General features: G+C 33.2%; 1 protein-coding gene across 1 annotated transcript in view; it reads right to left on the reverse strand.

Annotated features, from left to right (window-relative positions):
* LOC129216650 (uncharacterized) overlaps window positions 1-16,266 on the reverse strand; it is an 89,342-nt gene that overhangs the window by 40,551 nt on the left and 32,525 nt on the right. The window contains 1 exon segment of the mRNA XM_054850867.1: window positions 1,930-2,033. Coding sequence (XP_054706842.1) covers window positions 1,930-2,033 — 104 coding nt within the window.

A 16,266-nucleotide genomic window follows, 5' to 3' on the forward strand; every position in this document is an offset into this window, starting at 1 on the left:
CCGGCCAGTACAATAATTTCACGAAATAAGAATCAAGCAATGATTTTGAGGTTTCAGAAACATATCATTAGGCATTATCCTGCTGGAACAAATCATTTAAACTCATAATTAACAATGCTTTTGGTTCAAAAATATTCCTCAGTACAACAACATTACTCTCAGAATTCATTCCGCCCTGCATAAAAAATATTGGTACGTTTTCCGTCCGCTGCGAAACTTCCTCAGCCCATTACTGAGCCGCTTCCAAATGTGCACTTTGAAATTCCCCTTCCCCCCTCATGGAGATCGTACCAGAAGTAGCAAAAACCATTTAGCCCATCCTAATTTAACCTTTTCTCATCAGAAAAGATTACATTAATCCATTTTTTACCGATAACAACGCATTTTTGGCACGCTCAACTCTTGGTCTCTTATGAACTTTTTTAAGAAGTCGGTCGTGACATTAGTTTCACATCATGAAAATTTTTCTCTTTTTGTATAAGATGTTGAAAAATTCGAGAACTGCATCGTAACTTGAATTCCCATCAAATATTTCCTGATATTTTTTTTTTTTTTTTTGGAGCAAGCTCGTATTATAATCATGAGTTTCACACGTACAAAAACAGAAGATTGCCAACCTGCTCGTCTTTGTGGTCTTTATTTGCCAAGATTATTGAGAAAGCTCTAAATGTCCAATCTCTATGCATTCAGATTTGTTGCTATTTGACGTACAGTAAGTCGTGAAGTTTTTCAAGCAACCACTTTCCTTTTCTTAAATTCTTCAATTATAGTACCTAACAACATGACCGGAAAAATAGAATGTGACATCCCCAGTCGCTTAATAAGCATTTATGTATCGTTATGTAGAGAAGTGTGCAGAACAAAAAACAAGAAAAATTTTGCTTTTTAGAATACACAAATCTAAAGGTCTTAATTTTGTTCATGCAACAGGGATGTCTAAATTCAAATGTCATTCTATGAATACAAAATTCCTATTTTTTATTAATTATATTTCCAATAAAAGTAACAAAAAAATATTTTAACCATTTATTTACAGTTATAAAATTTACATAACTTTCCGACCAAATGCAGCCAAGATTTGAGGAATTTTTCTTTTGCCCTTATAATTTTGACTACCACTGTAGGGTTTGAACTTAGAACGTAATTTACTCCATGACTTCGTGACTTCCAATTGCTTCTCATTGCCTCATATCAGCAGTAAAACGAGTAATAGACATATAGAATTATTTCGTCATTTTTTTCTTCCTTCAAATTTGTTCGTTTTGCGGTTATGCAATTTATTGATTATAATGTCTATTGAAATTTTATAATGGATAACTCATGAATGATATTGAAGGATACTAGCGATGGTTCAGGTTTTGTAAAACAATTCAGAATAACATTGATTTCTCAGGATCAAACAGGTTTCGAAACCATGATTTGTTGGGGATGTTCATTATCCATAATGATTCACTTTAAATTATAAATAAGCAGAAAAAAGCGAAGAATTGCATTTGTTCCATTATCAAAAAGTAGAAAGAAAAACTAAAATTTTGCCTTGGTGTCAAGCTGTCTCAATTCACTTTGTCGGACTATACAACATTGTAAAATAGTGAAAATTTATTGAAACTCTTAGAAGCTAAAGGGTGTAAGTGCAAAAATTCAAAATTTGGAGATAACTGATACAAATGATAGGAGAAACTCTGTTTTGGCGCAATTAATGTTAATAGTACCGCTGGCAGGTGTTAATATACAGCATGATCCAGAAAACATTTTCAATAAAAGCATACCTTGAACTTTCCAAGTGTTTTGCTCAAAACTTTAAAAAAATTCCATTTACCCCTTTGCTTCTTTCTGCCTCAATTATAAATTGCATAAATTGATTATTAACGAAATAAAATCAGAAATTTTTTCCCCCTCTATATGTAAACCGAAAATAAAATATCTTACCTTCACAAAGGTTTCATCAAAATACTGCAATGTACCGAATTTATTTTCCGCATATGATCTAAATACATCCGACTTGCTTTGAAACAAAAAAAAAAAAAAAAACCCTTTGTGATTTCCGCTGTGTTTTAGCTTCTTTTTTAATATCATAAATGTTTCGTATCGGCATCAGCAGAAACGTTATCTACTATATTTTATCAACTTACAATCAGCAGTTAATCAGTTCAATTCCGGGTTCAAGGGATGTTAAACGAAACTAGCAATAACCATGACTTAGTAAAATATAAAAAGTGAATGAAGAAGGGAAAGAGAGGTCGTAAATAGGGAAGACAGGACAGTCCTTAAAGGATGTCAAGAGGGGCTATTCCCCCTTGTTTTAGGGATGTAGTGTATTTGCGAATGGGTTTTTTTATTATTTTTTTCCGCATAATATACATGAAGTATGGTACTGTCATGGGCAGGTAAAGGGCAGTAGCTGCAAAAGTTTCATTCTTTTAAGAAGGTTCTTTTGCCTTTATATAGGAGTTTAGTAAGACCCCCCATTTGGAGTAAGTATACTGTGCAGTTTTGGTTGCCTTATCTGAGGAAAGATATTTGTGTATTGGAATGGGCTCAAAGAAGGGTAACTAGACTAGTAAGGGGACTTTCAGATTTAGATTATGATATCAGACTTAATATATATAATAGGGTGGGCCGAAATAAGCCGAAAAAATTTTTTTTCGAAATCAATTTTTGGATAGCGCGCAAAAGTTGCGTGATGAGCTAATTAGCACTCACAAAAAATTTCTTGGATATTAAAAAATATCTAGCCGGCGCTATTTGACACTAAAAAACCGAAAAAAATGAGAAAAATGAATTTTTGTCGAAATTTTTTTTAAAAAACTAAATTCCAAATATTTTGCTGGAATGCACCGAAAATGTTATATAATGAGCCAGTTCGAGCCCATAAAATGTTTCATTGATTTTAATGAGCATTTAACCGCTCCTTTCGGACATCAAAAAATTGGAGAAAAATGAAAAAATATTGAATTTTTTTAAAAACCATTGTGAAAATTATTTTTCAAAATTAAATCATAGACTAATTAATTAAATAGCACTATTAATCATAGTAATTATTATCACGCAATAATATCATACATTTTCTAGAATTACATATAAAGATAATAAAATTTTGAAAAAGAAATCTTCAAATTTGATTTATAATACCTCATGCATAATGAATATTATTTTTTGGAATAATATTGTCCCTTGTTATCAAATGATGGAAGTTCTTTCCTAGCTTGAAGTTTGGCACGAATGTATCCATCTCGTGCAGTTTCACCACGAACTTTTATTGCAGCTTCGGTTATTAGTTTCACACAACGTTTCACAGCTTGCGTGTGACAGGGAAATTTCTCGAAAGTGAACTCTGTAGGCTGTTCTTTGCACATTTCTTTCAATTGTTGGTCTTTTAGATGCATTGTAAGAGGTGGCTCTGTTGCAACACAGTTTGCCCAATGAACTAAATCAACATAATCAATGGCTTCAAAATTGAGTTTAGGACGCTTAAAAAATCGTAACCATCCGAGCTCTTCGTCTTCTTATTTCTAGAGTTCAGAATGCACCTAACAGCTAATTCCCCGAATGTATTTTCTTGAGTCAAACAACATTGTCAACAGTAGCTGTTCAGGATGAGCGAAATATGCATTATTTGTTACCTTATCCACTTTTCCAACAGCCATTTTTCTTACTATCCTTTGATCAATTAGAAATTGTTTTTCTCTATCAGGGACTTTTGCTTTTTTTCTGCAATTACACGAATATAAATCTGCGCATTTGCAGGCACAAACGTCAAACAAAGTCGTAGCCTCTGCTTTAAATTTGCCTAGCTTTGATTGTAAAAGTTGCGTCTTTATATTTTTAGCATTTTTTGTTGCGCTATTATATTTAGAATAATAAGATAAAATCATGGCAATCACTCTTCTTATCGAAACAAGGGGAAGGGAAGCACGCCCCCTAATATCAATAACTTATTTTGCAACTACAGCGGCCACACTTGCTGAAGATGGTTGCTTACTTCCTTCTCCCTTTATTTGCATCTTAGTGATTTGATAACATCTGATAATGTCCTCATATGTTGGAAGAAATAAAGCATCGGGAGGAGACAAATCTCTTACAGATCCAAATAGAAGACTACTTGTGCTTGCTCGCGTTACTTTCTTTTTCGCGCGTTTCTACATAACAGTCGTGTTGTATACCAAAACAAAGATAATACAAATACAAAAGTGACGACCAGCAACAGGCTCTGGGCCCAGCTAGAATGGTCCTAGTCAATTTACAATCCCCAGTGAAGATCAATGGCCCTCTTAAAACTATCTACTCCCTTGCTCATTACCACCTCTTCCGGTAAACTGTTCCAAGGTTCCACTACCCTGCTAAAATAATAATTTTTCCTAACATCCATATTAGCCTGAGATTTAAATAGCTTAAAACAATGACCCCTTGTCCTGCTTTCAGTGCTAAACTTCAGCCCCGTAACATCTTTCATGCAATGACATTCGAAATGTCCGGCTCCCGTTTAAAAAACTTCAGAGGATTCACATTTTTTTAATACTCAAGGGCTCTATTTGTCAAACATATATAAATAGTTATAACATAATCTTAGGAATAATAGAAGCAGTTGAGCGCCGTTTATTATCCAGGAGAAACAATTGGAACCGAAGAGTAAAAAATTAGCATCTTATGTAACTATTTTTTATTTGAGTGTGTGCATTTTTTAAAATTGGCGAACAAATGTCGCATAGAATTGAATTGAATTTTCACTGTTTTTTTCTAAAAAACGTATTGCGTAACATTTCAGTATTTACTTATTTTGAAACTACTTTAATTTTTTTTTTTTCATTTTTCCCATGTGTCAGTCTTAAAGGAGCGTAGCTAAATATTCTACGAAATGTATAAAAGTCTTTGAGGATTTCAACTAATTCACTGACAGATACTTCTAATGTTTGCTGAAACTAGCTTCAAACTTTTATTTTTACCCCCCCCCTTTTTTTTTTTGAAAAAAGTGCATTTTTGCCTTTTTTTTCAGTTTTTCAAGGTCAAATAGCGCCGGCTAAATATTAAACAAATTTAGCGAAATTTTTTATGGGTAATAACGGTCCATATAGCAACTTTTCCGCACTATCCAAAAACAGATTTCCAAAAAAAGTTTTTTCGGCCCACCTAATATATAGCCTGGAGCAAAGGAGGATCAGAGGGGACATGATCCTGTTGTTTAAATTTATCAAAATGAATGATGTTAATGGATTAAATTTTTGCACCGAAAGTAGGACGAGGGGTCATTGTTTTAAGCTATTCAGTCTAATCTCAGGCTAGCCTTGAAATAGGGAAAACCTACTTCTTTAGTAGAGTTGTGGGCACTTGGAACAGCTTACCGGAAGAGGTGGTAATGAAGAAGTGGGTGAATAGCTTTAAGAGGGCCATTGATCTTCATTGAAGACTAACAAATTGACTAGGACGTGCCTAGCTGGACCAAGAGCCTGTTGCTGGTCGTCAAATTTGTATTTGTATTTGTATCTATTATGCGTTATCTTTATTGCACTAGTTTGTTTATTTGGTTTTTTAATTGGAAAAAAGCTTTAAAAAAAAAAAAAGTCTAGTTCCAACATGCCCCTATTGTTCAAAACAAGTTTCTTCAAATTATCTCGAAAACTCATTTCTGCAGATACTGCCCTTTACCTGAACACGGAAGAACATTTTTTGCCCCCAACCCTGGAAAGATATGGCAGGAAGGGTTTGATGACATGACAAAGAAGGATACAAGGGAGGGGCGATGGGGGCGATCACCCCTCTCTTGAGTGGCTCTGTACCGGCAATGTTTCGGAATTGAAGTTCCAAAACGCAAGTGCAGATCATCTTTGATGATATTAGGAGCAAATGCGGTTCGAAACTCTCTCACGGAAACTTTTGAAGTTTCAAAAAGGCAATTTTAGAAGATCTTTGGTGATGTCTTGAGGAGGAGAGGTTTAATAGCTTTCGACGGATGTTTTGCAAAATTTAAGCCATAAAGTAGCTATTGTAGGCCATTTCACGTAGTATTAGGATAAGGGATGAGGTTCAGAAAATTTTTCGGAACCGACGTTCTAAAAAAAAAAAAACAATTTTATACGACATTCATGATGTTAAGGAAAGGGGGTTTGAAATATTCTCCTGGAATTATCACGATGTTGAAGTTTTAAAAGAGCAGTTTTAGAATACCTTTGTTATCGGAAAAGGAAAAGAATAGATCCGGGAACCTCTTACGTCCCCTTTTAGGCTAAATCTCAAAATTTTAGTTGTTTCAAACAAAAATGATGTTGGAACCCCCCTCCCATGTATGTGTAAATTAAATACGTAGAAAGGGGTAAGTAAAAATATCAATCCCCCCCCCCCTTGGGAAATTTTTGGATTCGCCTTTGGGTCATTCCATGCGAAATGAGCAAATCAGCTGTGGCTGACATGTCACAGATTTTAATGAAAATTTTTATTTAGGTAAACCATGCATATCTATGAGGAAATGCAAAGTATGGAAGTTTAAAAACTGTTTGTTGCTTTGTTATTGAAATTAGAAGTTGATGCTTACGCTAAGCCTAAATTTTCAGAGTTCATTGCTGCCAGTTTGTGACTCAATAACTCCATAAGTTATAAACGTACACTTAAAAAATAAATATTTCCGCATTCTATAAACAAATCTCTATTGAGAAAGAGCAAAGTAAAATTTACTCGGATCTTTTTTTGAATCGGAGATGTTAACAAAGATTGAAATTTTGCCAATTTACTTCAGATTTTAAATCACTCTTCTAGCTCTTTTAATGAAAATATAACAGTAAAAATGATTCAGATTGAAAAACTATCTATAAGTAACTATCTGCTCTAATTTAGTAACTGTTTATGAATTTCTTGATGACGAAATTGTACTTAAAAAAATAGAAAATTTCCAAAAATTTCATTTTTTCCTCTATTTCAGATGTTTTTTTGAAGATGAGGGAATGCTCTAAATTTACTCAATTTTTTTTACATAATATATTGAAGTGTCTTTTAGATGCTACTTAATTTTAATCATTGGTATCAGCGTATTTTTGTTACTAGAGTAACTTGAACTAAGGTAAAATTTCATTAGTTACTTCCTTTTATTTTGTAAGTTTAGCAAAACTAACCATTTCTTTCGTGTTTCATTTTCTCAAAAGCATGTTGAAGTGTACATTTCTGAAATGTACATTTTTTTAAGTTGAAATAAATGTTAGTTTTACTTGCTTTTGCATCATTTAGTCGTTTATCTAATTCTTTGAATTCTCGTAATTTCACATAAGGGTCGATCCATACAGGTTCCATACAGTATAAACTACTCGTTCATTCAGTAAGTTATCACCCTATAGCCAGGGCTAAGGCAGAAATACATGAAATACACCGCCAGCTCAGTCAATTCCACTCATTCATGTTCAAATATTTCTAAGTTATCAAATTAAAATAATTATTTTGAAAATTACAATATTTTTTTTCAGTATAATGTATTATATAGGGCACAATATACGTAATTTAAGAAGGTGCCATGACGTTTTCACACTTTTCCTTTGTTTTAATGTGTGAATTGACTAGCAAAATTGCTTAATTTCAAAGACCTGTATCTTTTTCACAAACCAAATAGAAAAATCAATATGTATAACATGTATAGTACTTGAACGGAATATTCAATTGGCCAGGAAATTTTATTTTTAATTCCATCTCCTTTTGGTTTATAAGGGTCTAAAAATGTCATTTTCGTCATTTTTCCGATTTTTGAGGGTATGTAATCTATAAAGGGTGCACAAACACACAGAAACAGTTACATATTCTTTTTAGCATGGTTCCAGTGATTAGTTTTTGTCGTATTTCATTTTGTGTTTCCGTCCCCTACGTGAGTTATCCCCCTTTGAAATGAGTAAAATGTTTCCTTTGGCCTTGAACTTTAACCTGTTGCCATTATTTTAATTATTAACTTACAGCTACGTAACTCAGCATGTAAGACTATCAACTTATGCACTTTAACATCAAAGCGTTAAATTAACTGTCATAAATGTAATTCAAATAGATTTCGGCCAAAATGCAAAGGTCTAAAAGTCCCATTTTTGACTACGAAAATCACTTTTGATGACCTCTAAAAAATCAAAGGTCTAGTTGAGAGAAAAAATAAAAGTGGTTTTAAACATCTTTCATATGCAGCTTTTAGGAATATGAATTTCAAAAAAAAAAAAAAAAAAATTAAAAATGGTCGAGCGCACCCATCCGTTGAACCTGTATGAATTGACCCATAAAACAAAAAAAAAGGCTATTTTTCTGAATTTTATTTTACGTTTGGAAATCAAAAACCAATTTCGAGTTTCTTCAAGCAAATAGTAGAAACACAGCTCTATATTCTTGTAAAATTTGAAAGTTGTCTGAATTTTCCCTCATTTGAATTTTTGTGGGTATGTGAAGGGGAAAATCATCATTTTGCAAAATGTCACTAAGTTTAAAACTGATTTTGAAGACAAAGGAGTTAAAATACAACTTCAAAAGTATGGTATTTCTTTTATGATACTTAGCACATTATTGGGTATTAATTTCATCAAAGCTAATGCATTCCTTAAAGATTGAGATTAAAAAATAAAATGCTTAATTATGAGAAAATTGAAATATTTTCAGTTTTTGAAACTCGGTTAAAAGTTAACTATAATAACTTTGAAAATTTTACTGATATCAGATTAATTACCCTACTCCATAGATTGCAACAACATATAACTTTTATGTTTTCATTAAATAGTTAATAAGATACAAGCCTTCAAAAGTGCAACATTTAGCATTTATGAGAATGCTGTTCAATTTGACCAATTTTCAATCGCATGTAACTATTCAAATAAAAAATTTTAAGCAAAAATATTTTAGATATTTTTATTTAGGCATAAAAGGAACCTGTATACCAAATTTCATAAAAATCTGTTACCATGCGGCCGCCACTTTTTTTGCGAATTTTGCTCATTTCGCATGGAATGACCCCTTTGTGACTGAGATACGATTTCCCTTCCTTTGGTAAAAAAACTCATAAATAAGGTTTGAGTGGTTTTGAAAAATACTTTTTCCGCTGGAGAGATTCCTCTCATTTGCCAAGTTTGTCAACAAAACTAGTTAGGTTACACTTCATCATTCTTCCTTACTGATCTTGTTTTTTTTTTTTTTTTTTTGAGTTTCAAGCGCATCTTTTAGATTGAACAAGATGATACAAAGGATTCATGTAATTATGTTTCTTTATTCAATAAGTAATATTCGATCCCCTCTCCCTCGAAAAAAAAATTACACAAAAAAGATTTTAAAATTACATATTCAAGACAAGCCAAGTTTTTCAAACTTATTTCTTTTGGGAAACCATGTTATAGAATATTACTTTACAATACTACAAATAGAATTTCAAGTATTTAGTAGCTCTACTTTTTTTACGCTTTGTTGTTAAGAGGTATATCAGGATAAAAAGTGCATGCACATGTGCTATGATACTAACATACAAACCAAAATATAAAAACAAACATATTTTAAATCTGTTTGCTAAAACTTAATAAAATACAAACTTAAATGATGTTTGAATTTATAGCTAACAATTCTTAATAAATAAGTTTTAATTGAAAAAAAAGAAATAAGAGTTAATTTATAAAACGTTAGGTTTAAAACTCAGAAATTCTTTTTGTGAAATTTATCGCTTTGAAGGAAAGCTTGATACTACAAGTTATGAGTTCGAAAAATGTGATTTCATGCTAGATTGTATTTGGAGAAATCAGGGTTCATCTAAAAACGTAGGTTTATTCACTTTCTTGTGGTTTTAAGGGGGTATAGGAAGAGTAGATATTTTCGAAATTGAATTCCAGTATCGCACTTTTTCGCAATTTTCGGTAATTTTAGAGTATGTTCCATCCCTGAATGTTTGTCAGAATCGAAGTAACTTTTAGGGACATCGTGGGTCTGTTACCCTTCCAAAAGTTTTCCAAAATTGAACTTTCAAAAGCGCTATTTTCGACTGTTATTGGTGACTCTAAGGAGATAGAGAAAATTCACGGGCTTTCTCCAGAACATTTTCGACATTGAAGTTTTAAAAAAACGCACTTTTAGGCCAGCATTGAAGACGTTGAGATAAGGGAGAAATTTCAGATGTTCTTTATCTCCCACTCTGAAATTTTTATCCATTGAAGTCTGAAAAATGCAACTGTAGGCTGTAGGTTTGTCAAAGATATTAGCTTTAGAATAGCAATTCAGTGTTTTCTTTGCAAGTGTCGGAATAGTATATGAATTGCTATCATTTGCAGTTTTAAATAGGGAACTTTTTTAAACGAACTAATTTATAATATATTTTAAGAGCAATTTTAACAGCAGCTCATCAATTCTAATTAGCGTTTTCTAAATTTTCAATTTTGACAAGAAACTTGAAAGATCATAAACAGAGGAGCTGGTGTTAGAGTTTGTTAGTCGAATTGTTAGATTCGTGAGTGATAATAGGCAAGAAGGGGAACACAAGCCGAGAAAAGCTGAGAAGGTACGCATAAATTTGCAAAGTTTGGTGATCATTTTTCAACCATATGGAGATATGCCAAACTTTCCCTTGAGAATAAGATTCAAAATCAAATCAACCAAAATATATCATCTGCGCCAGCTTGGCGATATTTTTAGAAATTCTATAAAGCTCTCCATTTCCAATTGACTATCTTTGTTTCATTCGTTTTTGTCTGCATTCTGAATGCTGTAAGAATTGCACTTCAGATTCATCTCTCTCTTTCTCTGATGATTCTCATATAAATAATAGCCGATGAGGAAGTAACCCACTTGTTTCAACAATGAAACTCGCGCCACGGTATGATAATTTGATAATATGTTTTGTTAATGTTTGACATGCATGGAAAAGATTTATTGTGTCAAGGCTTAACTCGATCTGGCGATTTAACAGTTTTACTGGTAAGACTGTCATTTTAGGAAAACGAAGGAACCAAAACAATTTGAAACTCAAATAAATTATAGGGGGCGCTGCAGCTACTGTCTAATGGCGGATAAAAAAGGTAAACAAATGCTGTAACTTATAACTTGCTTTGAAGATTAGTGAATGACAGTTATTTATCAGTGTTTGTAGGAAGCTTTTTTTCTATTGTTCTGAAATTACATTACACTATAAACTATCTGAAGCCTGTAATTTACTCCAAAGAAAACACGTGGAATGGAATGTTTTACCTTTTTCGGTAGTATTGTAAATCGCAGCAAGGTAGCGTATTCGAGCTCTGGAGATGCGAATATACGCTATCAACTGGAGTTTAGTGTTGATTCACTGGTGTTAGGGTTAAAATTTCAACTATCAAAATATCACCAAACAGGCAATAGCTTCGTTCAAATGTAGAAACAATTTTCTTGAAATTAGACAACTAGAAATGACTTTCTAGTAATATAATAAAGTCGTTATCTTTCCTCCCAAAAATAAATCGTTCAACACACTTACCTGGATTTATCTTTCTTACAAATCCATAAACCAGTTGACTTCAAAATGGCTTATCAAATTGCATATATTTTTAGGGAAGAAGAGGTGAAGGGAAACTACGCGAGGAGAGAAAAAAAAAAACAGGTTCTCTGTCCCTCTCTCCTACACACACACGCGCAGACACTTAAAAAAGGGTGAACAAGTTCCTTTCTGTTTATCATATATGAGCGAAACGTCAAATGAGAAATAAAAGAACATGTTGCATAACTTTTGTCCTTGAGGCGTGAAGATAGCAAGAGCGTTTATCTCTTTATATTCAATGCTTGTTTTTCTCTTTTTTTATGTACTTTTTTTGCTGTACGATGTCAAGGATGTAGTTGGTGTAAAAAAGATTGAAAGATCTTGAATGAATTTACTGCTCTGCTGCATAAAATACTTGTACGAAAATATCGTCTTTTTTTTTTAAGTGCAATGACACGCATAATGCAACTACAAATATCCTACATATTGAGCTTTGAAATAAAACATGAAAAAAAGATGAAATGAATTAAAAAAAAAAAAAAAATGGTTTTTCGAACATTATTTAATTTTTATTCATTTTTTTTCTTTCCTGTTCTGTAACTACATTGCAAAAAAAAAAAAAAAAAAACCCACACACACACACACACAGAAACATTCCTGAAAAATAATGGACATTTAATATACCTAATGGAAAAGAAAGTTTCCCGTTAAAAGTGAGCTAGTTGGAATCTTCTTGAAGAATACAGAAACCTTGAAAGCCAATCACGTTTCCGGAACAAGTCAGGTACTTTCCAAGAAAACTTGCCCCATGTTTATACACTGCTCAATATATAAAAAAAAAAAAAAAAAGAAAAAAAGAAAAAAAAATAGGGGAGCAAGCACAAAAGGGAAGAAACGTTGCGAAGTATTCTTGCAATGACATAAGCTGGAGTAACGGGTGATTTTCTTAGCACGTTAAATTTTGCCAATGACGAGTACGAAAAAATTCATCTTAGGTGACATTTGCTAATTTTTATTCAATGACAAGACATTTAAGTACACAAATCAATGATCAGCAACGAAAAAAAGAACCAAAGTTTAAATTTAATGAGTTTTAAATTTAAATTGCATTTGAAAATATCAACAAAGTTCCCTAAGCTAAATACTTATTTCAAAAAACTCATGAAGATATTTTAAAACATTTATTTAATTAATTAGTAATGAAAAGAACACATAATACATTATTTGAAATATTATAAAATTTTTAAGAATACTTTTTTAAAAAAGGTATGTAGAATTTTGAAGAAGTATTCCTATTTTTCATAAGAATCCTTTTTTTTTACGCCGCTAACATTTATGCATAATTTATATATTTTTATATTACCTCAAGTAAGACCATGTTTTTAAAAAATTTAATAGCATTTTTGGATTAAAATATTTGTTAATTGAAAATGTGATTTTTGTGTACGATACTAGCAATTACAAAAAATAGACATAAATAACGATAAACTGGGGAAAGGTTTTAAATTTTCAAGACATTATATTCCTTAAAATATTGCATATCATCTTCACATTTGTGTCTTGTTTATTTTATCTAGATTGTATATTGTATAGGAACGCGTGGGACTTACCCCAGTCAGCATATGTATCCGACACACAATTTCGTTTTCTGTAAAATTTTATTTTTTGAAGACTTAATAATGTTTTGATTTTATTAATATTTAAAATTTCTAAATCACGATTTCTGAACTTACATCATTCTGGTCCTGAGGTACATATTTAACGCATAGTAGTAGGGGAAGGTGGGGCAAGATGGAATAGCGGGGTAAGATGAGATACTGAAGCTCCTAGGAAGGTGGGTGCTATTATCTAACGGAAAAGTAGTCAAGTAGTTGTGCTGGGAGAAGTAGAAACCACGTTGGTCGAATCAACCTGGTTATGCGCTGCATTTGCAGTGCACTAAGTTTTCTTTCAATTTTCGTGCGTTTCGCCGTGCTCTCAGGCTCGGACTGGCCCGCCTGCCAACCTGCCCGAGGGCAGGTGCGCCCTTCCTACTTTTTAAGATTAAATGCAATGCAAACGCCTTTGCTGAAAAAAAAAATAAATAATTTCAATTTTGACATTTTGAATTCAAATTATGTTTTTCGCAATCACAAGTGTGTATATGTAGGCGTGTGTATGTGTTTGTGTCTGTGTATAGGCATGAGTGTTTGGGTATGTGTATGCCTATACACAGACACAAACGTCAGACAAAGACGTATATGTAGGCGTGTGAGTATGTGTGTAGGTGTATGTTTGCATGCGTGTGTGTGTAGGATATGGACGCAACCTGGAGACGAATTTTGTTATGGAGGAGCAGCATCGGGAGGGGCCGGCCGACGGTGATGCTGCAAAGGGAGGTGGGGGGAAAATAAAATCAGCTTAACGCCAAGGACAGTAAAGTGAGAACAATAAGCAATGTGATTGCTCAAAAAAAAAAAAACTTCTCTTGCAAATTCAGAACGAAAGTTTTGAAATTGATTCGAAAGCTCTCATACCCTCCCCTCATTTTGAAGTTTCGAAAATTTTCCTTCGAGCCGGCTTTCATTGATGTTATCGTCTAAACTTTTCCGTCTTTTGAGTTTCAATTTCGAAAAATTGCCGGGAAAAGTTCCTTCTACCCCATCCCCTCCCTTCCCGTAATGTTTCCAAAGATGACAAGAGCGTTTTTAAGACTCTGATTAAAAAAAGAGAGAGAGAGAGAGACCTTCGAGTTTTCAATCAAATATATTCCGGAACTTCGATTTCGAAAACGTTGTGGAAGAAAGTTTCGAATCCCATTCTTTCCCTAACGTCATTAAAGATGGACGGCAAAAAAGTTTTAGGATTAAAATTTAAAAAATTTCTGGAAATGGAGGCCACTAGGCCTTCTCTCTTTATCTTCTAGCATCACCGAAGTTATGAGTTTTTCTACACTTTTTTTTAATGAATTTCATAGTGGAAAAGTTGAATTTCATATAGCTATGTAGCAGTGCATTTTAAACCATAATGACCACGTGACATCAATGTCGCCTAGTGAAAAAAATATCGCTCAGAAGATGCGAAATCAAACCACTGGGCGACACTTCAGAAATTCCGAATGCACTTATTCATTATTTTTTGTGAATTGCCGTTTTTAGCACTCGAAAAACTCGTGAAACGTGCCTTCCTCTAAAAGTTAACAAAGATGGCCTACAGTCAAGTTTTTACAATTTCAATGTGAAGTCCACAAAATCTCTCCTCTCCCAAATAAACAAAAATCGTCTAAAATTGTGTTAAAAAAATTCCGGGAAAAGCTCACCAAAATCTCTCTCTCCCTCCCCCTCTCCCAACACATCCCAAAAATAGTCTATAACTGTATTTTTATGACTTGAATTCCAAAAAATTTCCAGGGGAGAGTTCCTCAACCTCCTCTCTCCAATGTCATCGAAGACTGTCAAAACTTTTGAATTTTTGGAGCTTCAATTTCGAAAAAATCACCGGAATCGAAAACTTTTTCGAAAATGTCGTTAATGAGGGCTTTCAATTACGTTTTTAGAACTTCAATTCCGGAAAAATTTCGGGGGAGAGCCCTCGATCTCTGAGTCCTTCTCCTAACGTCAATGACGAAAGACCCACTAACATTATATTTTTGAATGTTCAATATTGAAAAGTTGAGGGTTAACTCCTGACTCCATCCCTTTCCTTTACTCTACCAAAGATGGCTAAACATCGTATTTCAAAGCTCCAATTTCCAACAATTTCCGATGGAAAGTTACAAACCCCGTTCCTTCCCCCTACGTCATAAAAGATGGCTTACAACTGCGTTTTTAGGATTTCAATTCCAAAATTTTTTCCGGAGGAAAGCCCCGAACCTTCTTTTGTTTAGCAATACTAAAGATATCTAAAATTGCGTTTTTGAAGCTATCGTAAAACGACTGGGGAGAACTCATGTATCAAATCTTTCCCTTCAAGAACACAACGATGGCAAATAATTGTGTTTTCGAAAATATACCCTTAAATTAAAAAAAAAAAAAATCCGTAACGGGACCCCCAAACCTCCTTTCCACTTGTTAACCTCCAAATAGTCTAAAAATGCGTTCCAAACAAAAATTTTCGGGAGAAAGCCTGCAAACACTCCTTTCTTTGCGCGAATATTAAACAGAACTCAATCAACAAACAAATCCAAAACTATCTTCAAATTATATTTACAAATGCAATTTTAGTATTTCATTATGTTCGATACGTAAACTGGTAAAAAGAGATGCCATTTTGGTGCTGCAACCTTTATTTTATAAGGAAAAAAGTACAATTGAGGACCTGTGTGTGAATAACAACTGAAAAAACTTCACGAGATTTCAAACAAATCAAAAGTTAAAGGGTTTAATTTTGATAATAGATCCAGAATATTAGTAGAAACTTTTTTTTTCAATTTTTTATTCTTGTGTGTGTGTGTGATACTCGAAACACTTATAACTTTCATTCAAACTCTTTGAACAAAGCACATTATTCGAAAAAAAAAAACATGCTTCAGTTCTTACAACTTTTTAAAAATTTTTATTTTCATTAGTCCTCCCCTTCCCTGTCCTTAATTAATTACTCAATCGCATCTCTCAACAGGATCGTCTGGATCCGCCACTGATCGCTCCCCTAAAATGACCGTCTATATACTTTCTGCGACGCCCCCCCCCCCCCATCGGCATGCGCCTTCAGAAAAATTGAGGTATGCGCCTTTTTGAGGACCCAGTCCGACCCTGCGTGCTCTTATTTTGTTTTAACACCTTTCCAACTGTAGTTTGGTGAGTACGATTTTACTAATCGTTTGTCTTCTCATATAATCGTAATCCGCAACTCTAAAGGATAAA

This window comes from Uloborus diversus, chromosome 2 (genome assembly GCF_026930045.1).
Source record: "Uloborus diversus isolate 005 chromosome 2, Udiv.v.3.1, whole genome shotgun sequence".
NCBI classification, from domain to species: Eukaryota; Metazoa; Arthropoda; class Arachnida; order Araneae; family Uloboridae; genus Uloborus; species Uloborus diversus.